This window comes from Corythoichthys intestinalis, chromosome 21 (assembly GCF_030265065.1).
Source record: "Corythoichthys intestinalis isolate RoL2023-P3 chromosome 21, ASM3026506v1, whole genome shotgun sequence".
NCBI classification, from domain to species: Eukaryota; Metazoa; Chordata; class Actinopteri; order Syngnathiformes; family Syngnathidae; genus Corythoichthys; species Corythoichthys intestinalis.
Window position 1 is genome coordinate 17,817,631 of NC_080415.1, and position 24,000 is coordinate 17,841,630.

At 39.1% G+C, this 24,000-nt stretch overlaps 1 protein-coding gene across 2 annotated transcripts in view; it reads left to right on the top strand.

Annotated features, from left to right (window-relative positions):
* mpp2b (MAGUK p55 scaffold protein 2b) overlaps window positions 1–18,582 on the top strand; it is a 59,862-nt gene extending 41,280 nt beyond the window's left edge. The window contains exons 4-13 of one of the 2 annotated variants that reach the window (XM_057825542.1): window positions 493–645; window positions 872–1,027; window positions 3,711–3,938; window positions 9,375–9,506; window positions 9,591–9,693; window positions 12,780–12,848; window positions 13,827–13,988; window positions 14,076–14,278; window positions 15,018–15,146; window positions 15,232–18,579. In XM_057825542.1, the coding sequence (XP_057681525.1) occupies window positions 493–645; window positions 872–1,027; window positions 3,711–3,938; window positions 9,375–9,506; window positions 9,591–9,693; window positions 12,780–12,848; window positions 13,827–13,988; window positions 14,076–14,278; window positions 15,018–15,146; window positions 15,232–15,408 (1,512 nt within the window). In that variant the 3' untranslated portion in view covers window positions 15,409–18,579. Of the gene's footprint in view, window positions 1–492; window positions 646–871; window positions 1,028–3,710; window positions 3,939–9,374; window positions 9,507–9,590; window positions 9,694–12,779; window positions 12,849–13,826; window positions 13,989–14,075; window positions 14,279–15,017; window positions 15,147–15,231 lie in introns of both variants that reach the window. The other variant, XM_057825541.1, reaches the window with a different exon arrangement.
* The last annotated feature ends 5,418 nt before the right edge of the window (window positions 18,583–24,000 follow it).

The window sequence follows — 24,000 nt, forward strand, 5'->3', positions numbered from 1 at the left end:
ACTGAATGCTGCCAATGCAAGCTTGTTTTGATTAACTGATAATGACTAAGGATTGTTATAGTACTTGTACATGCATAAAAATGCTTACAATTCAAGGACATATTGGATTGCCACTTTGCATGAATTTTATGCGTATTATACACATATAAATAAAGTACATTCATGAGTCCTTAACTTGGAAGGAGTCAGGGAATTACTGCTGCTAACCCTGGATCAGAAATATAGAAACCTTGACTGTAAGCAGGGGAAATTGAAAAATTCATGTTTCCCTGAAATATTAATGTTTCACAGAACACACAAACGCAAAGGGCACATGATCAGAGAACAAGTTTTTGCTGAGCGTATCATACAGTTCTTGTGTCTTTTTATTATTTAATTATTTAGTCATTGTTAGTTCCGCAGTAATTGAATCTGAACCAACAGTCCGCACACTTGAAACTTGCTGGCCAAAATTCGACTCATGTACCATCTGCCCTCTCCTAAACATCCAAGGCTCATGAGCGCTTTGAAGAACCCAAGTTGGAAGCAGTGAGGGAGAACAACGTGGAGCTGGTCCAGGACATCCTCAAGGAGCTCAACCCTCTGGCACACAGGAGCCAAGCAGCTGAAGAGCTGGTCCGCATCCTGAAGGAGCCTCACTTTCAGGTTTTTAAACAGAGCCTCTAAATCTCACTGCAAACTGTGCTTGCAATGAAAAAGCGTGCGAGCTAGACCGGAGTTTATGCTTAATGGTGCATATTGTGCCAGCATCGATATGATTGATTTGTAGCTCCTGTAGGCCTCACAGTAAAGTGATCTCAAGCATATTTGCATTGGAGCGTGATATTGCCATCATCTCCTTGCAATTTACAATATTTTTTGTCATCTAAAGTCCCTCCTGGAGACCCATGATTCTGTCGCTTCCAAAAACTACGAAACGCCTCCTCCCAGCCCTTGCGCCTTCATGGACGCAGCCCTCAACAATCAGCCGGTGCCCCCTGATGCCGTGAGGATGGTAGGCATCCGCAAGGTGGCTGGTGAGCACCTGGTAAGTGGTTGGGAAATAATCTCACACAGATAATGAGATATGAATTCAATGTAGCAATCAATCATAATAATAAGGCATAGGATTTGTGTTTTCCACACATCCTGCTTTGCGAAAAGGAAGGCTTGTTTAAAAGAAGTTAAAACGTGTTTTACTTCAAGACACAAAAGACGATTTATCTGTAGTCGGTTCATTACCTTTCGATCACTAGTGTTGTTGCTTAATACAGTCTAGTCTACTCTGAAATACAATATTCCCCTTGCTGTTCAGTATTCACAAATTCAACTACAGTAGTACCATTGACATACAATCGCTTCGAAAGACGATACTTTCTACATCCGACGTAAAATTTGACTCGTCATTTGTCTGGACATATGACGACATGCTTGAAATCTGACGATTTATGAAGGCGTCGCAGTTTCATTATTTACCCGCAAGACGGACACACGCGGATTTTGCTTTGAGAGAAATCAACATTGGTTGCAAGAAGGCATTCTCCCACATCCCAGAAACATGCATGGTTGGCTGATTGAACACTCCAAATTGTCCGTAGGTATAAGTGTGTGTGCGGATGGTTGTTTGTGAATGGCTGGCAACCAGCCTCTTGGCCATTGTTAGCTGGGGTAGGCTCCAGGACCCCTACCACCCTCGTGGGAATAAGCGGCTCAGACGATGAATGAATGAATACTCATAGACTTCACGATCAGTTGACGGGACACTGGGCTCGGGGCCGATTTGTAGGGGCCCTATTTTCAAAAACTTAAAATGTTTTCAAAACCAAAGCCGTTAGCGATCTACAACCAAAACAGGCACCTCCCTTAGGCATATTTGAGCCTCAATCAGCAGTGACATCAAAAAATTCAAAGTCTTTCCCTAATAAAATCCCGATTAATTATTTTTAATACAAGTATAACAAAAAATGGCTATAAAATTCTCAAATTTTCTGCTTGAAGCACAGAAAATTACCAAATGCAGAGATAATCACCTACTGTATGTATATTGTCAGGACCAATAGCAATATTTAACATATCGTATAGGACTTTGCCCAAAATAGTAATTTTATTTTTCAACAACATTTTTCAATTTAGTTTTCAACAGCAAATAAATCACTCAATTTTCACACCAGAAAATTAATTTTTGAGGAAAGCATGCAGAATAATCTTAATTTTACTTAACTTAATTTGCATTTTTCTATTTGCAATTACAATTTATTTAGGTTTATTTCCGATGTTACTATTGCCTCAGCACGGAGGCACGGCTTGCCGGCTATCTGGCCCTCGTCATTTTTAGATTAAAAATGTACATCAAATAAAACATGTAAAAGGCGATTTCTTTTTTTTTTTGTATGGATGCAGAAGTGTCTAAAATACTCCTTTTTAACTCAAAAAAAAGGGCTGTTGGCCGAAAATGACCTGTTCATTTGAATGTAAAGTTACGGATACTTTGTATGGATACAACATGGCTGCAATCACAAAAGAAAGAGCTTTTTCATTTGAAAATAATTGTAAATAAATACACATCCCGGAATTTCTATAGATATGAACATAGAACAGTCTTCTTGGTTAAAACAACAACAACAACAAAAACAGGCAGTTATCATTCATTTTGCGTAAATATTTCGAACAAAAGTTGCGCACATTTTTTCCATTCATTTTTTTCACAACCTTTCAGAGTGCATGCATGGGGCTATTTTATATAATAATTACCTTGAATTCTCGACCAAATGACTCTTGAGACATTCCTGCCTGCTTGTATGCAGTTAAACTTTCATCCCTTTTCCACTTAAATCCGGCATTTAAACGCAGCGTGTTTGAGTTTATCACAGTGAAAGCTAAATTCTCTGCCTGGGTCGGCTCTCAATGAGAAGGCGTGGCGTAATGTTTGTGGGAGCTGTCTCGTCAACTGATGGTGAAGTCTATGGAATACTGTATAACTGTTTTACATCAAACTGTAAAAATTATATATGTATAACAGTGCTCTTTTTTGGTATGCCCCTACTGTAACAAGTTTGAACCCAAGACGTCAACTTTAGACAACAGGACACTGTTTTAAGGTGTCAGGGAGTCATGTTTTCCTAATCTTCTACACTCAAAGCACATCATCCAGGTCAGTAGTTGGCACATTTGACCGCCAAGTTGACGCCGTGGATTCAAATCCCGACTGGAGATGGTGGATAGTGAGTAACGGTGTGTCATAAAGTAAAGAATTGAACATTGTTAAATGTTGCTCCCAATATTTTCAATTAAATTCCACCGTTAAGACTTACTGTTATCAAACCGCTATACCGTTTTTTCATGCATTTTACCATTTTCTAGTTTGTTCATTTCCTCGTGATGTCATATTGTCCCAAATAGCGGAGTTGAAGTATATCAGTGTTTATGTGCGTGGTCCCAAATTGGCTGCCCTCGTAAGCGGTATAATTTTTCGTCTTTGTTTTCTTCATTCTCAGAGGTCTACGAAATTCACCTTTTCACCCTTAAATACTCGGCACAAACATGAAGGTCATTTATACTAGGTGTTGTCGTTCCCTTTAAACTGGTCCAAATACTGTTATTTCAGTTCAGTAAATGATTCCTGCAGACGTTCATGAAAGCAGAGTGATTGCAGCAGAGCAGCAAGGAGATTACTGTATTGGACTTTAGTAAGTGATGACATTTTGCTCAGCATGAAACACTTGTGTGTAAAGGGAGTGACGTTCCGTGTGGAGAGTGGCGAGCTTGTTATCGCCAGAATCCTCCACGGCGGCATGATCGACCAGCAAGGTCTACTTCACGTGGGGGACATCATCAAGGAGGTGAATGGCAAGGAAGTGGGCAACGACCCCAAAGTCTTGCAAGAGATGCTGAAGGAAGCGAGCGGCAGTGTGGTTTTGAAGATTCTGCCCAGCTACCAGGAGCCCCACACACCAAGACAGGTCAGTTAGTCAACAATTAGATACTGTGATGTTTGAGCAACACTGGCAAAATATTTTTTTAGTCACTTAACAATGGATCAGAAATTGCACTTTACAAAACAGACAGTTTTCCAATGTATGTTACACTGTCGTTGTCACCTGACATTTCATCTCATCCGTTCAAATATGAAGTGCATTTTTCAATATTAGCATTTTCAGAGATGGCACCGAAGAGGAAAGTGGCTGCCAATTGTGTTTGGCCACCCAATAAATGTCTGCTTTCTCAATCAATGCTTTACAAATAGAGGATGGTTTTGTCTGTAGCAGAGATTCTATCAATACAAATATAATTGTTCCTCTCCTACTCCCAAGATTTAAGATATTGATTTTAGCAAGTATTTTAGCATTTGTATTCTACTGGCATATTCTGATTGAATTGGCTCTGTCAGACATGCCCCCAAATTATTTTCAATTAAATCTACCTAGGAGCCACGGACTGTGTGTAAGAAAAAAAAAAGTTGTCTAAGTGTTTCACATCCTTTAGACTTACTGGCCAGAAAAAACATGTGGCTCTGCTTTAGACTGGTCAGTGTTTTGAGAGGACGCTTCCCATTCTGAAGCTAATGCTAACGCGATGCCACAGTAGTGACCACTGCCTTGTAACAGAATTCACCTCTGGAACTCATGTGAGGCATGTTGTTGAGGTGGTTGCAGCTCAACGTTGCATTCGTAGGAAGAATTGACGGAGAATAAGTTGTCTTTTAGCCAAAACTCGGCGTATTTAATTTCCATTGACATGCGGATACATCCTCTCTTATTGCTGTCTTCACAGGCAATCCCCCAAATCAAAGTCATCAAAGTCAAACAAGAAGAAGTAATGAAAGTAGCACTTTAGACAATTATGTCCCATCCTGCCATCTTGTGGCGAAAAGATAATATGTCAATAATAACAAGCAATAGGACCATTATTTCAACATCAACTGAGGACACATTTATGAATACAAAACATTTCCTCCACCATTTCTCTCAACACATGTTTTGTTCCGGGAGGGGAACTCTTTGGTCGCACGCCTTTCCGGTAGAGAGACTATAAATAGAGGAGACACGAGCGGCCTAACACGGCAATGCAAACTGAACTCAACGAACGATCATCTGCTACACTACGCTAACGCTAGGATTACATTTAGCATCTGATGATCGCTCAGTAAAGAGCAAGTTTACATATTCTCTCTTGCCAAGATAAGAAAACAAATCTTTCCGTGTTTCCAAACAAGCAAGATATAGTGCAGCCTAGCTTGATACACATTCTAAACTACGGTGAGGAGAATGAGGGAGAGGCGCAGCACATCTTACATGAGTGACACGACCTAAACACTGCCACGATGAAAGCTGACGTACGATATGAAAATGTCACGAATTGTGAACATATGACAGAAACGATCGCATTTTTGTCTCGGCAGACGAAAACTGGCATTCATCTTGTTATGTTCTAGTCTGCCAAATGACGTTTTTAGCTTGTGATCATTATGTCATCGACATGGAAAAAAATTGTTCGTTGATGAAATATTTTCATTGACAAAATACAACACTAAGTCACTCCAATAAAATGATTCAAAAGCTAAATGAAACAAGTCGACTGCACTTCAGTAAGTTTTTATGTGTTTTGTGATTATAACTCTTTGAGGGACATTGGTCACTGCAGTGTACAGCTATTCAAAAGTTGACACTTAAAACATTTGACCCTTCATGAAGCAAGTGACTATTTTTGGTTTGATATAACACTTTAGACATTTAACCCTTTATAGGGCAAGTGACATTTTGATCATTTAAAAAAAAAATCACAATTATTATTATATATACAGTTTGTATACTGTATTTAAAGAGAATACGACACCAGAAAAAAAGTCTTAAATGGCATTATTATGTGAATTAGAATCATATTTTGAGACGATTCGACCATATACAACAATTTAGCAAAGCGCAGATGACGAGAAATTAGTCTTTTAATCTGCCGGTTAGCCACGCCTACAATTATAGGGCTTTAGCGTCCCCAACAGGTGGATGACGTCAGCGGTAGACTAGGCTCATCGGTTTTACTATTCAGCCCATTGAGGGGGAATTGTTCAGAACGAGGAAAACGAGACGAAGAGAGCTGCAAAATGTCATTGTTTCAGTCTCTCTACTCCCAATATTTTTACAGGATATTCTTTTTATCCAAGTATTTTCCCCAATAGCTATATAAATGGCTTGAGAAGGACGAGTCAGCCCATCGAGGGGGAACTATTCACAATGAGGAAAACGTGACGAAGAGAGCGGCAAAATGTCATTGTTTCTGTCTCTTTACTTCAATATTTTTACAGGATATTCTTTTTATCCAAGTATTTTTCCCCAATACCTATATAAATGGCTTGAGAAGGACCAGTCAGCCCGTCGAGGGGGAACTATTCACAATGAGGAAAACGCGACGAAGAGAGCGGCAAAATGTCATTGTTTCTGTCTCTTTACTTCAATATTTTTACAGGATATTCTTTTTACCCAAGTACTTTCCCCAATTGCTAAATAAATGGCATGGTCATGACAAATAACTTGTGCTAAATGGAATATAAAATAATAAAAATCCATTTATTCAAGACGACATGGCAAAATTACTCCATAATGGTCAAAACAGTCGACTTTACCTTTACTGTCACACCTGCCGAACGATATTTTATGACACCTAAATCGGACATATGTAATTTCCCTTCCCCGGCTTCGGAGAATGTAAACAGACCAGAAGGAGTGACAGCTAGCCGACATGCTAACCCGAACCGAGGGATGTTTCAAAGTCTTCGAAGTGGAAAATCACACATAACTAGCCTGGATTATTTGACAAACCGCCCGGCGGAGAGCAATTTACAGTTCGTTCCCTTGAGGAGGGTGGCTGGAATTGTTGTGTAGCTAACGTGCTAACAGCTAACTGCTAATGAGCGTGAGGATAGCTTTTTACATGCCTATCAATGATCAAACGTAAGTAGTCCTTTATTTAAAGGAATTTTATAGTGTTTACTTTGTAATCACTGTATTCGTATTTGACATAATACAAAACAAGATGTTTACTCACTTCCTTGTAAGTCCAATGGTCCCACAGTAAATATCCACGGTGAATGGGAACCTTTTGAAACTCCAAAAAGGCGCATACGCCTCTCCCGCATAAAGAATGATTTTTCTGCAGCCGTTTGGCTGGCGTGATGCAAAAAATAAAAGTATTAATCCGCAAAATCAGCTGAATCCTTCGTCCTCATACACAACAGTACACTGTAGCGTGAAGAGGACGTCTTCTACCGTACACGTCACAGCGCCCTCCTCCTCAATGCGAGACCGAAGCCGGAAGTCACTCATTTTCCTGGCACGGGATTCAAAAAACTAAATAAATATAGCGATCGCTTCCACACACATCCAAGCGGTCCATATCATTCAGGAGCATAAAATACCGCGTGTATTATGAAATAAACATGCTTTTTCGTGTCACAAGCACTTTAAATTAATATAAAATTAAATTAAGCTTTTATGTATGTATTTTGTATTAGGGCTTTCAAATTTATTGCGTTAACAGGCGGTAATTAATTTGTTAAATTAATCACGTTAAAATATTTAACGCATGCGCGGGATGACCCACTCATGCATTGCCGCAAACAGACTACAATGGCGCCGTTTTATGTATATTGAGAGCTAAGAGGCAGAGACAAGCGAGAGGAGTGGACTCAGCCATTCATTGGGGCCGCACTATTTATTGGGATAAGCTTTGGCATCTCTTCCACAACAATTATAACTATTGGGGCGAGCGACGTGGGGTAGAATGACAGGAGATAATCTTTTTCTTAACACCCTGTATTGAACACAACACAGAGAAGATATACCTTCTGTAGCCACCACTGACAGTCATGGTTGCCCAACTTCCCATTATGCATTTGGGCAGAACCATTAAGTCGCTACAGTATCATTTACTGAAAGCACAACAAAAATAATATTCCTATCTCTCAATCAAAATAGCTATGCAAAATAATACTCAGACTTCGGTCAAACTCTATTCAGACATTTCGTTTAGCTCAACAAATACACTAGATGGCAATATTTAGTCACAATATACAAACTATCAGAGGTCTTATACGTTGTGAAGTCAACACTCAAATGAACGTAAGGTACAATGAACCCGGAAACTACGGCGTCAGTCGAAGGGCAAAACGCACTAGAAAAACTTGGCTAGATCTCCAATTGATTTAAAACTCTCCCTTGACATCTTGTAGTGTATTTCAATCACTACCTTCTACAATGGCGAGCTATTAGTTTATTTTTTGATTGAAAATTTTACAAATTTTATTAAAACGAAAACTTACAGAGGGGTTTTAATATAAAATTACTATAACTTGTACTCACATTTATCTTTTAAGAATTCCAAGTCTTTCTATCCGTGGATCCTTTCACTGACAGAATGTTAATAATGTTAATGCCATCTTTCGGATTTACTGTTAGGATAAACAAACACAGTACTTATGTACAGTATGTTGAATGTATACATCCGTCTTGTCTTTCCATTCCAACAATAATTTACTGAAAAATACGGCATATTTTAGAGATGGTTTGAATTGTGATTAATTACAATTAATTTTTAAGCTGTGATTAACTCGATTAAAAATTATAATCGTTTGACAGCCCTATTTTGTATATTACTTTTTATAATTATAAACTTATTAATACATTTTAAATAAAAACTGAACTAATGAAATTAAAATGAATAGAAAAACTAATGTTAATTTTTTTCATATTATTTAACTCATTGCTTGCTATTCATAGTGATTTAAACTGGGAAGTCTGGCTGTGATTTTTGCCCCTTTTTAACACACAGATTGCCCATTGACGGCGTTAGACGTCCAATCCATTTCGATTGGGAGGGGCAAATGACCGAACGTTAAAATGGATTAGACGTATAGCGCCATCATCAATGACAGCCAATGAGTTCAATAAGGGTTATAAAAAAAAAAAATCAGAATTTATGCATAAAAGCATAATCTCCATTCTTAAATCATCTCACCCAATGGCGCTCTCCCCTCAAGTCTCTAAAATATTGTTTAAGCTCAATTGACGACACACACACGTGTGCAGAACAGTGGAGTTTTTTCATCATCATACATCATCAGCGTATGCGAGAAGGCGTCAAGTGCAGAAGGGGGAGGGACTTGTTTCCATGGCTACGCAGTTTGGCTCGCTTTCACCTTAGTTCTCTAGCTCCATCCCTCTCTCTGTTTATGTCTCCTTGTCCTGTCATTAAACATTGTGGTTATTAGTCAGAGAGTACGCTCGACTGTTGTTCTGCCAAAACTCATAATGCACAGTCTTGAGAGGTGTTAATTTAGGAAGTATTTAAAACCTATGCAAAGTATGTGGTCGTTCATTCAAATTCCTGATTGTCTACCAAACTAGGCTTTCGTCAAATGTCACTTTGACTACGACCCATCTCATGACAACCTGATTCCATGTAAAGAGGCGGGACTGAGCTTCTGCAGTGGAGATATTCTGCAGATTTTCAACCAGGAAGATCTGAACTGGTGGCAGGTGAGTACACACACACAACTTACTCAACAGGGGAGCTCAAGGCTTGTTGGCCTGTTCGTTTCTCATCTTTTGTATGTTTCTCAGGCCTGCCACATCCAGGGAGGAAGTGCAGGTTTAATTCCCAGTCAGCTACTGGAAGAGAAGAGGAAAGCGTTTGTGAAAAGAGATCTGGAGCTCGTTACTACAGGTACGCCCTATATGAAGAGGCTCTCTCCTCTGCAGCTCACAAACGAAAGAGCGAACAGAGAGAAACGCTTGCAATTATGCAGATTTGACCCCATGCTGCATAAACACGCTGGGAACAAAGACAACATCTGTTCCGCTCAGCGTCATGCATGAATTTCACCCGTGCTGTCACCTCTCCAGTCTGCCTGTGAGCATCAAAATACTGGTAATGAGCCCCAGCATGACTCGGGTGGCCCGGCCCAAGCTGCCGGTTAGTTATTAAACTTTGCAATCAGCCTGGCGAGGATTGGAGATTGGCAATCAATACTCAGCTTCTCACATATAAAAAGAAAGCACGTTCCTTTAGATCACAGATGGGTGAAGACCTGCTCTTTTCTTGAATCTGGCCTTATGAGAATTTATATTATTAAGAATTATATATTATTTGGTGCAGTGATTTAGCATTTTTTCTTAAAAAAAATTTTTTTTTAATCATTTTATTGTTAAATGATTTATTAGTAGTAAGAAAGTAACTATTAGTCAAACACATTTTTATTTAGATGATTATCAGAATCATAAATACCTTTTTTTTTTTTTTTAGATGATTAATTATTATTGATTTAGGACCATTTTTCCAGACATGGTACAATGCAAAGGCGGTCTAAAAACCTTTTTAAAAAAAATTTCTTAAAACTAACACTGTACAGTGATCCCTCGCTACTTCGTGCTTCAAACTTAACTTAATTACCGTAATTTCTGGACTATTGGGCGCCCCTGATTACAAGCCTCACCCAGTACATTTTTAAAGGAAAAACCATTTTGTACATACATAAGCCTCTCCTGCCAATAAGCCATGTGTGCCCACTTTGTAACAAGAGACATTGACAAAGAAACACACCTTAACTTTTCGTTCCAAACAGCGCCGGCAAACAGGGCAGTTATATAGCAGCGGCACGAAAGTTACATAGCATCAGCATGGCGGTGCAGCACTAACTGTGCTGGTTAATACAAACATAAAAGTCTTTGTTAGCAATCTTCATCTTCCTCCTGTGCATTCAAACCATGGGTCTTCACCCTCAGTGTCGGATATGAAGACGCTCAGATGCACTTCGCCACGCACCTACTCAGTATGGTATCTCCATAACTCAGTCTCTCCTTCGCTGTCGCCTTCAATGTCTCCTATAATGAGGCAAATTCACTCCTAGCCCGTGCTGTCCTCGTCACGCAGCAGAATTGCCCCTTCGAAACTCGTTGGTGATGGCGGACTCTTGCACAGCGCTTCATGCTGCCAGGCTCCCCCGGCAAACCTGTGCAAAAGCTGCTCTTTGCATGCGGTGAGTCTTGGCAAACGATCTCTCGCCGCTCGTCCTCAAAGCTTCCCATACAACTCGGATGGCCAATTTAATTTCTTCGAGCATTTTCCATGATGCAGGTATGCCAATTCTACTCGTGCACAAAGGCGGATGCACAACGCACAAAGTTAAACTACCGGTAATAGTGCAAACTAGCGTCTTCCTCCACACATATATTCCGCGTGTCTCACTCCCACATTCCATGCTCGAGCGTCCCTGGCGGCCGTCAGAAAAATACACAAATTGGCCGCATCATTGCACATGCCGCAGGAGCCAAAATGTGGGGAAAAAAGTAGCAGCTTGTAGTCCGGAAATTACGGTAAAAATAAATACAGATGATCTGTTCCGAGCAGATAGCGCAGTCTCCCACTTGCGCCCTCCCTCCCTCTCCCTCCTCTTTGTTCGTCAGAGAGTGAACTGAAGTTGCTTATTAAAGTAAACGATGATTGACAGACGGTTAAGCATTGATCTTGCCAGAGACTCGAGCCTCATGCGTCAATCATCGTTTAATGTGTTAAACGGTTGCTGTGGCAACTCATTGTGTGTAAGTGAGCAGCTGGAGTGGATTTGAGTGGACACTCAATGAAGCATTTAATAAAGAAGCTTTTTTTTTTTTTTTTTTAATGGATTGGGCCTCTACTTTTTTTCTTATTTAAAAATAATTATGTGGGACAGTAACATGTTTAAAATGTCTCATAATTATTCAATTCAAAGTGCTTGAAAACCATTTATTAAAGTATTACATACATAAAAGTTTTTTTTAAATTATACTTTGGGGAAAAGGTTAAAAAATTCTATTGATAGATCTGAATAAATACTTTACATACAAAAAAATATAATTTTTTTTGGGGGGGGGGGGGCGCTACTTCGTGGTTTTTCACTTATTGCGGCGGGTTCTTGTCCCGTTTAACCGCGAAAAACAAGGGATCACTGATTCACTGTATATCAAATGCTATTTACCATAGTGTACTGTATTTTATATCCAGATAGTATACATTTAACTTTAACATTCATCAAATCAAACCTCGCCATTGAGTGCAAACTTTCCCCAGCCCTGTTTTACATTCATTTGTTGTGTGGAGTCGAGAACAGACAGACACAAAAGATGTGGTGAGTCACAGAATTGCACATCACTTTCAGGAGAACAATTCAATGACATAATTGCCCTTGGAAGGACACATCATCGTCAACACATCTAAAACCAACAAATGTTCATTTTTTTCTCCCCGTTCACAACATTGTCAGTTTAATTTAAGTGACGCCAAACATTTTCAAGGAGCACTAAACCCTCGTATGGATGTTTCTCCACTAAGGACATTCTTCCGCGCATCTAACCAGATTGGGATACTTTTAGAGCGTTTGTATGGTGTCATCTAGTGGTCATTGCTTATAACATCAACTCCTTGTAGTCCGTATTCAAAAATCAAGTCACCGATTCAGCATATGTTTGCATGCCAACTAGCCTTTACCGCTTGACCTGATTGTTTCCTTTGCCTGTCAACATCAATAAAATCATGTGTCTGCGATACGCAACTGATTCCTCTGTCTCGTACATGACAATACGACCTGACACTGAATGCTATTTGTTTGTGCCTTATATTCTGTTCCCAGTTGTTCTTTGTGACATAATAAAGAGTACCCAGTCCATGTGATGAAAACTTTGTGATGCATGAGTGTGATGCAATATGCTAATACATTGATTCATGAGATACATGACAGAATACATGACAGTTCTATGTCTTTTGGTTTCTCTCAGGTCCTCTGTGTGCTGGGGTGGTTGGCAAGAAGAAGAAAAAGATGATGTATTTAACCACCAAGAATGCAGGTACTTGAATCAGGCATTTAATTCACCAGTTCTCTAACGGGCAATTATTATTATATCATATAATTTAAAGAACAATATACCGTAATTTGTGGGCTATAAACCTTTACTTTTCCCCTCATTTTGAATCTTGCGGCTTGTAGTCCAGTGCGGCTGATTTGTTAGTTTATTTGAGAGACATCGAGAACCAAAAGGGGTATGTGGTATATTTTTTGCCATGTGGCAAAATGGATTTTGCCTTGTAGAATTTTTTTTGTTTGCCATGTGGCATTTTTTGCCATGTGGCAAAATGGATTTTGCCGTGTGGCATATTTTTTTGTCTTACCATGTGACAAAATTGATTTTGCCATGTGGAATTTTTTTTGGTATGTGGCAAAATGGATTTTGGTATGTGGCATTTTTTTTGGTATATGCCTTTTTTTAGTGTGTGGCATTTTCATTTTTTTTGGTGGTATATGGCATTTTTGCAGGCAATGCCATTGACGGCTATGCACGTCCAAATTTTCCATTCATTTTAAATGGCAGAATAACACGTGTGGCTGTGATTTTTGACCATACACTTAGCATTGGAGCACACTGACATTCAACTGGCACCCAAGTAAGGCTATGCCATTGACAGCTATGAACGTCCAAATTTTCCATTCATTTTGAATGGCAGAAAAACGTGTGGCTGTGATTTTTGACCATACTCTTACAATTACAGCGCATTGACATGCAACCGGCACCCAAGTAAGGCTATGCCATTGACGGCTATGAACGTCCAAATTTTCCATTCATTTTGAATGGCAGAAAAACATGTGGTTGTGATTGGTAGTGGTTTATAGTCAGGTGCGCCTTATAATCTGAAAATTACAGTACATGTACTTTAGCAATGATAATAATAAGAGCTATATATATTTCAATCTAAAGAGTGAGAATCCCAGCTTTAACAGACCCTACGTAAGTGCTCTAAAATTCCTTATTAATGTTTTTTTTTCTAAGAATTTGATCGTCACGAGCTGCGGATCTATGAAGAGGTGGCCAAGGTGCCACCCTTCAGAAGGAAGACGTTAGTTCTAATTGGTGCGCAGGGCGTTGGCCGTCGCAGTTTAAAGAACAAGCTACTGGTGTTGGATCCTCAGCGGTACGGCACCACCATCCCATGTGAGTGCAAATATAATGTCTACCAATATACGTTACTAACAAACATACCTGACCATTCCTTTTGTCGTCCCTTTTTTCTTTCTTCAGTCACCAGCAGAAAGCCAAAGGTGGACGAAAGAGACGGGCAGATGTATTCCTTCATGACCCGCAGCGAAATGGAATGTGACATCAAAAACGGACGATTCCTAGAGCACGGTGAATACGACGGGAACTTGTATGGTACTAAAATCAACTCCATACACGAAGTGACGGAAACGGGAAAGATCTGCATCCTGGATGTCAATCCACAGGTAGTGGAGTCATGCTATCAGCATTGCAAATTATACTGTATACAGTGCACTGCTATATAACACACTATAGTAGTTTTCAAAGAAAAAATAAATAAATAAATAAATAAATAAAAAGTTTTGTGTCGGCGCCCTCTAGTGGTATACCAAAGATTGTTCTAAGATGTTCTAGTAACATTTTTTTCCCAATACAGTGCATTTATCAAGTATAGTTCAATTGGTTTCAACTTAATCTACAAAAGATTCACGTGATTTATATTAAAAACCGTTTCTTTTCAAGTATGTAGGAACAACGTCTAGGTGTAGTAACACTCAAATACATTATTATTTCATTCATTTGTATTTAATATCTAAGTAGCCTACAGTGCCAATACTTAATAACATTGATTATAAAAATAACTACAACAAAAATTCATTTATTTTATTTAAAATCTAAGTAGCCTACAGCGTCAATACTTAATAACATTGATTATAAAAATAACTAAAAAAAAAAAAAAAATCTGAACGTTTCGGCCTACTACACTAGTGTAGTTTTACTCACTGCCCGCCATTGACAGCACTAGACAACTAGTCCATTCTGACTGGGAAGGCTGGACGAAATCATTCTCCAAGCGCCATCATTATCAGCCAATAAGTTAACTTTGGCCCTGATAGTGGTACTTGGAGAGCCAAGTATTCTTTGAGCAAGTATTTGCTGTAAAATGTTTAAGAACCACCGCTACATTTGGACCCTTTCCTCAAGGCTCTCAAAGTCCTGCGGACAGCCGAGTTCTTACCCTACGTCGTGTTCATCGAGGCTCCGGATTTTGAGGTCCTTAAAGCCATGAACAGGTCGGCAATAGAGTCAGGAGTGGTGACTAAACAGTTAACGGTGAGTTGAGACGCTCGAAAAGTAAAATCTGCACCATGGCCAAGCACATGCGCTAAAATTATCCTACTCATTGCGCTCCCTTCAGGACTCTGAGCTCAAGAGGACAGTGGACGAAAGCGAGCGCATCAAGAGGGCCTACGGACATTACTTTGACCTCTGCATCGTAAACGACGGCCTAGAAGCCACGTTCCGAAGTCTACGCGCTGCCATGGAAAAATTGTTAAACGAACAACAGTGGGTGCCCGTCAGCTGGGTCTTTTGAGTTTCAGAGCACAGCTGAGGAACGGTCGGACCATTGAACACCCACTGCACCATTCAGAGGCGGAATTGTGAAGTGGTATCTTTGAACAGACTTGGTGTTGTATTTAATTTTTCATCATACTGTCAATTTTGAAGCGGTTCTAGAGTTGGCTTTTGGTTTTTAGTGCAATCGGTGGGTGTGTGGTAATCACAAACTTGGTTATAAACATTGTAGAGTAGGAACGGGACAGATCGTTGATTACTGACTCCCGCCTCGAGATTTGTTCTTGTGTCTTTGAGTGGTATAAGGAGTAAATTAAAGCACTACTTTACAATTAGACCACACCATGATCTTGCTAAACGAAGCTCTTACCCCTCATACCTGTGCAATAATCATGCTGTCCAATCAGTATCTTGATTTGTCACACCTTTAAGGCTGTGCGCACCAACATAGATTTACATATATATGTATAGATAGAATATATATAATAGATTATTTTAAATTCTGTGTCATTCCTTGGTACCAAAATGCTACCACTGTGCAATACTTTGATATAAGACAGAGCTTTGGGACTAATACAAAAACGGTAAATGATGGAGTATAGGTGCCAAAATATATTCTGCAAAGAATCCTAACCGCTATATTCGCATTTTGACGCAAACGGTGTGCACTACTTGGCTGTGACCACGGGGGACGCTGTTGATTCCGTATCCAAGAGTGTGAGGTCAAAGAACAATCAAGTTCGAATTTGAAACAAGCTCAAAACGTTCTCCCACTAAAAGAAATAAGGTATTAATTGGTTACGTGATTGTTCATTTTCAGCCTAGTTGATCGAGAAAATGTAGTATCGTGGTGATTCCTAGTGAAGAATCATATGTTTTAGTATGTAAAACGTTATGGGAAAAAAGGGTCTATACATTTTAGCTTTCCAAATCCTAAGTAATTTCGTGTCATGTTTACATTGGATTGCTATAAAGGCTACTAGACGATGGCAAAATACCAAATGTGATATTTGTATTAAATTCCATATATTTTACCACCTCGCCATATACTGTATAGTAGGATTGTATTTTTGGACAAATGGGCTTATTTGTGTTTCTTCATTTGTTTGGAAAATGAACAGCAATAGAAACATACTGCACATTTGACACATTTCTCACACATTAAACTGAAGCTCTCGACATAAAAATCTAGCCACTTTCAACTTGAATATTATTGACTACCATAGCCTGCTTTGTTTACTTGTATTTGAAGCACTGCGAGTTTCAAACCAGGTAAACACAATCTTAGGAGAAACAAATTACGCCAAACATTCAATACCTTTTAGTGATGTTGTTATTTGTGATGTACAAACAGTCCAATACATACTTTTGCCTTAACATGCTTCAAAGCCAAGGATTCATAGAATATTTAAATACCGTTCCAACAATTACAAGCATCTCATATTTATTTTACCCTCAAACCTATAAGTAGTGAATTGTAATAAAGATTATACTATCACTCAAAGACGGTGTTGGTGTGGCTGGTGTGTAGCTGGAGGACCATCTCTATGGAGATGCTGACAAGCTTGTTTATTTTAAAAACACACTATTTGTTGGCAAGAGTTCACAGCTTCTAAGCTGGTGGGTTCACAAGGGTGCTGGTGGAGGCTGACGGACGTCTCGAGGGTGTCCTCCAATGATGAAGAGCCAGAGGCAGTGTGATTGGATACATCTCGTAGGCAGGCGGTGGGCCCCCTGGCCAAACACTTGTCAGTTTGGGGTCAAACTGGAAGAGATTTGAGTTTAAATAATAATCCTTCTCAAAAAAATTAGTATATTGTGTAGGGCTGTCAAACGATTAAAACTTTTAATCGAGTTAATTACAGCTTAAAAATTAATTAATCGTAATTAATCGCAATTAATCGCAATTCAAACCATCTATAAAATATGCCATATTTTTCTGTGAATTATATATACACAAGATGGATATATACATTCAACATACGGTACATAAGGACTAGTGGTGGTGGTGGTATACTTGTATAGCGCTTTTCCACATTTCAAGGCACTCATGGGCATTTCACTCTACTGTCATTTAAATCTGTCTATGCTGTCCTCACTCCGAAGCGTCTACTTTTTCCAAAGCTAGACAGCTAGTGAACGATGCCTTAATAATCAGACTTCTTCCTTTTTCATCTGATTTATTAATAAAATGGCCTCAAACCATTGTCCTCTTTAGACCGTCTTAAAACAACCAAAAAAAAGTACACAAGCATTGCATTAGCAACAACGTTAGCTTAGCACGCTATACAGGTTAACTAAACATAAACAAAAAGCGTCTCATACAAAAAATATAACATTTCGCTTACTAACATAATATGTACATTCTTTACAACAACCATACTTACGGACAAATCTTGTCCAAGGATAATATAAGCACAACAGAGACGTCGTGCAGCCATATTGAACTGGCAAGAAATCAATAAACCATGTCGCAAAGCGACCACAAGAGTTCGCTGTTAGACAGCACAAAAAGCCTTGCTGTAAAACTTACCAAAAGGCAGAATACTGTCTGAGCGGGACATGTGCGTTAATTGCGTCAAGTATTTTAACGTGATTAATTTAGAAAATTAATTACCGCGCGTTAACGCGTTAATTTTGACAGCTAATATTGTGATAATGTTCAATATTTTCTGTAATGTACTGATAAACCTTAGACTTTCATATATTTTAGATCCCTTACACACAACTGAAGTAGTTCAAGCCTTTTATTGTTTTAATATTGATGATTTTGGCAAAAAAGTCAAGAAAAACAAAAAATCTCTATCTCACAAAATTAGCATATCATGAAAAGGTACTCTAAAGAAGCTACTAACCTAATCATCTGAATCAACGAATTAACTCAAAACCCCTGCGAAAAATTCCTGAGGCTTTTAAAAACTCCCAGCCTGGTTCATTACTCAAACCCGCAATCATGGGCAAGACTGCCGACCTGACTGCTGTCCAGAAGGCCATCACTGACACCCTCAAGCAAGAGGCTAAGACACAGAAAGAAATTTCTGAGCGAATAGGCTGTTCCTAGAGTGCTGTATCAAGGCACCTCAGTGGGAAGTCTGTGGGAAGGAAAAAGTGTGGCAGGAAACGCTGCACAACCAGAAGAGGTGACCGCACCCTGAGAAAGATTGTGGAGAAGGGCTGATTCCAGACCTTGGCGGACCTACAGAAACAGTGGGCTGAGTCTGGAGTAAAAACATCCAGAGCCACCGTGCACAGGCGTGTGCTGGAAATGGGCTACAGGTGCCGCGTTCCCCAGGTCAAGCCACTTTTGAACCTGAAACAGCGGCAGAAGCGCCTGACCTCGGGTACAGAGAGGCAGCACTGGACTGTTGCTCAGTGGTCCAAAGTACATTTTTCAGATGAAAGCAAATTTTGCATGTCATTCGGAAATCAAGATGCCAGAGTTTGGAGGAAGACTTGGGAGAAGGAAATGCCAAAATGCCTGAAGTCCAGTGTCAAGTGCCCACAGTCAGTGATGTCTGGAGTGCCATGTCAGCTGCTGGTGTTGATCTACTGTGTTTTATCAAGGGCAGGGTCAATGCAGCTAGCTATCAGGAGATTTTGGAGCACTTCATGCTTCCATCTGCTGAAAAGCTTTATGGAGATGAAGATTTCATTTTTCAGCACGACCTGGCACCTGCTCACAGTGCATTACTGTGCTCAATTGTCCTGCCAACTCTCCTGACCTGAACCCCATAGGGAATCTGTCGGATATTGTGAAGAGGAAGTTGAGCGACACCAGACCCACCAGACTGTGGATGACCTTAAGGCCGCTATCGAAGCATCCTGGGCCTTCATAACACCACAGCAGTGCCACAGGCTGATTGCCTCCATGCCACGCCGCATTGAAGCAGTCATTTCTGCAAAAGGATTCCCAACCAAGTATTGAGTGCATAGCTGATATAATTAATTGAAGGTTGACTTTTTTTTTTTTTTTTTTAATTATTATTATTAAAAAACACTTTTTTTGTATTGGTCGGATGAAATATGCTATTTTTTTTTAGATAGGGATTTTTGTTTTTTCTTGACTTTTTTTTTTTTTGTTGCCAAAATCATCGAAATCATCAAAGGCTTGAACTACTTCAGTTGTGTGTAATGAATCTAAAATATATGAAAGTCTAATGTTTATCAGTACATTACAGAAAATAATGAACTTTATTACAATATGCTAATGTTTTTTAGAAAGACTAGTATAACACAAGCAAACTATAAAAACGTCTCTATTCACTCTTTGGCTGTCATTGACGTCTTTCACTGTTGAAGGGTGTTTTTAATAAATTTAGCTAACTACCCCAACGCATACTCTGTGAATACTATACATCTTATGTGTTATTTAAAAGACCCAGTGGTTTGCGACCCTTATTGAAATGTGACCCACCAGTGAGTAAGGAGGGGGGAAATCAATGGTGCTGTAACGTGGAGGTAATCTATCGTAATGTTGCTCCTCCACCTCCTGACACTCTGCTAGCGAGATAGTTTGTATAGAGACGCCGCCCTCCTCTTGAATGGTTCCCATGGTAACGTCGTAGGCCGCTCTTTTTTTCTTGGCGTGCAGGTAGAAGCAGAGGAGCACCACAGCAATGGATATCACCAAGGACGGGAATCTGGGAACGAATTGTCTGCGTTGAAATTGTGTGAGTGCATTTAGTTATTTAGCAGTGCCTTGAGATACAAGTTTTAGTTTGTTCTTTTTTTAGATTGTCACGCTTGAAACAATAATTTTATTATCGTATTTTTTGGACTATAAGTCGCAATTTTTTTGTCAAAGTTCAGCAGGAAGTGTGAGTTATACAGCTGTTACTCGTTTTTCGCAGTTAATTTGGAACCCGGCCACGAAAAAATCCGAGGCGGAGCGTATTTACATTTTTTTTTTTTCTTCAATGTATTTATTCAGATTTAACAGCATTGGAAAGAGATGCATGTTTTTTTTTCCTTTCCACCAAAGTATATTTAAAAAAAACAAAAAAAAAAACAGTAAGTATACATGCATATAGGGGCGCAAATGTTTAAGCGCAAAGTAGTGAGGGATCACTACTCTGGAGCGACATGTGTAAGAAGCGCAAAGTAGCGAGGGATCACTACTCTGGAGCGATTTATGTGTGAGATTAATAACACGTTTTTATATCATTTCAAATGTTATTTTCACACTAAACCGAAAGAGGGCGCTGAAACCCCGCGTTTCATCATTGGCTGAAACTACTGAGAATAGCTAAACAAAATGGTAATGTAAAGAAACTCATATGCTGTGGATGACAAATTGCAGCAGTAAAATATTCAGCCGAAAACCGTTACTGATCAGAAGAAAAAAAGTTAGCGAGAAGCTTCTCAGGAACTGACGAAATTCAGCCTGTTGTTCTCTATTCTACATTTATTTTAAATTGCCTTTCAAAATGACGTATGTTCTTGGTAGGGTCTAACTTATATGATGAAGTTTCTTTCCACAGGAGTACACTTTCACAAAGATGTTTATTTCTTAAAAGCTCACGGAGAAAACATTTACACATATTCTTTTGCCTATGTTTTAGAGTGTTTTATGCTGCAGGCATTATTACATGTTATTGAGCTGCCACTAATGGGCTAACCTGGTGCAGAATATCAAACAAACAAACAACTTGTAAAACACAGTCCAGATTAGCAGTGGGTACAGTATAAAATAGTTTTCGTTGAGGAAAATGATCATATCTGCCTTCTTAGGCAGTAAGCCTGAGCGTTCTGGACAGATAATGTATCCTGCAGTGGAGAACACATGTTCACTGAGTGGAGATGAAGCTTTAAAGCATAACAGATGTTGGCTGGTGCTCACAGCAGAGTAGATAAATAACTGTCACGCATCACTAGTGACGTACACGAATTTTTTTTTTTTAATGATGCACGTTGATACGACAGAGTATTAGGGCCAAATTAATAAATTTTAAAAAAGGACTACGAGATTAGTCGTACTATTGCTACGAGAAAGTTGCAAATATTACGTAGGGGTTAGGTAGCTGTGTCGCTACGCACTTTACATATATGTACCTTAGCTGGGAGCTATGACGAAGCATTAGTATAAATTCTTCTATTGATTATAATTTGATGTAGATGAAGCAAAATAGTAAGGATCTCCTTATTTTTAAAACCGATTCTAAAACAAAAGATGCTTTTAATACTACTGGTTTTAACGGCGGCAGCGGCAACGCGCTACGTAAAGTACATAGCTGCTTATGTAGCTACATTAGTTCAACATAATACGATTTATTCTCGTACTATTCCGTCCGTCCATCCATCCATCCACCCACCCGCCATAATCCGGGGTCAGGTCGCAGGGGCAGCAAAAGACAGATGTAATTTATTGTTTTACTTACCTGGTTCTGACTGGTTAGAGGAGCGGCGCAGCGTGTCAAATGCACGGCACTCAGCTATACACTACTCGGCATTTGTATTCCATGAAGCCAGAGATGTTTAATCATATTGGTTGTGCAGCTACCTTTCCATGATATAGCTGTGTTGCAAATGTTGCAGTGAGCTGACTGGTATTTTTCGTTGTTAAGTTGAGCAACTTTTGAGCGACATCGCAATGTCAATGGTTGAAATCAAGTTGCAATGCACAAATACATAGTCATGTGGCTTCTTCTTCGTGGTGTTCGGCAGCTATTTTTTCCAGTCAGTGGTCAGGGCATCAAAATTTGGAATCGAAATTTAAAAAATGTGAACGGTTCCAGAAGAACCCGATTGTTAGTCCCAGTTCCCATCAATGCTCAATGAACCAACCCTAGTTTTTGGTGTGGGATTTCAAATAAATTTCCCCCTAAATGCCATTTATATATGTTTTTCCCCTCTTCATTGCACATTTTTGCCTGGTGTGACTTATACTCGGGTGCGACTTATAGTCCGAAAAACACGTTAGATGTAATTCGATTAGTTTGATGGGGAATTTCAGTTTGTGGTGGCATTAAACAGCCTCTTTTTTTGGAAATAAATGAATATCAGGAATATTGTTATGAAGTATTAATTGAGTTCACTTTTTTTGCAGGTCAAAGCAAACACATCTCAGATCTCAAAGCACAACTGTCACAGTATTTTCTTTACTTTTACTACTCACACATATTGGAATATATTTACAAAGGCCATTGCTCCTTCCAAGACACTGACATCACTGGAAAAAAACAGAAAAATATTGAATTTAGTATTTTATTACACGTAGATTGAAAAAATGCATTTGATATATTTTGATTTTCCAACTAACAACCCATAATCTCATCAAATATGAAACGTACACAATCAAACTAAAATAATGTTCAATATAGTAATCACGTGGGGATTACGTTTGACTGTCAAATTGATGAGCTCAAATAATTGCCCTTTTCGGATTTCGTGAGTTCTACATTTTCAGCAAAATTTCACTGTACTGTGCATAGGAAAACTAAAAAGTAAATGAGCAGTTTGTACACTAAAGCCAATAAAACCACACATTCGTGTTTTGATCACAATGTTCACAACATAAAACAATCAAATGAGCTGTTAAAAATGAAAATACATCTGCTAGTGGTTCAATGTTCCATCATATTGTGTCACACCTCCTTTTATGTAAACCGTCTAGAACAGTTAGAGTGCAAACTGTCATATTCTGGTGACCGACAATGACCCTGCTTGCTTTCCATTAGAAGCAATTACATGTAAAATTGTGAAGGTGAAAATTTCTGCAATATGAATGAGCAACATAGTCTTTGGACCTTCATCCTATAAATCCTGGCTTACTGCGCATCTGAATATCAGCTGAATTTACGTAACTCTATTCAAAACTTGAAAACAACATTTAACAAAATAATAAACATAAACAGTATGTATATATGTTTGCATAATATTGGGTCTTACCTTATCGAAGAATTCCAAACATAACAAGAAAAAAAAAAGTCTCAAGTTGTGTGTGGCTCCAAAAGGGTAATGTGTCACTCGTAATGTGTTCACAGCGTGAGCGTCTTTTTACTGCGTTATTGTCTTGTTTAAAGCTGCAGGACGTTAACTTCCTGTTAAAGATATTTCCTGGGTGGATTTCAGAAGTCTAGGTTGCTCATTGAATAGCTAACTTTTCCAATTTTGCACAAATTATCCTAATAAGCACAACTCTGTTGAATTGAACAAATATATTCAAGTTAAATTGATGTGCAATACTGGCTAATTTAATCACAGTGTGCAAATATGCCCTCTAGTGGATTTTAGCAGAAAGGAGATGACATCACAGCAATCTGATTGGACGCCATGAAAAAGCGTACTTTCTGTTATTTCGTAATGGCGTACCGTAAGCAACACGTCACTTCCGCTCATCAATGTTCATGACATTAGCTACTGTTGCTAAGTAGGGACAAGCCACCGTTTGTCCCTGATAGGAAATGAATGGAAATCGTGTACGAAGGAGACGTTTACAGAGCTAAACCTACCAATTCTCTCCAAAAATGATGTGCCTGGTGCCAAATTGACTGGCAAAGATGTGGAAGAACATAAAAGTGTTCAATTAAAGAGATGGCTTTAGTGTCGAAGGCTGAAAAAGACGAAAAAAAACGAGCCGACCTAAGCATAGCTTTAGCTTTTTTATCGACGC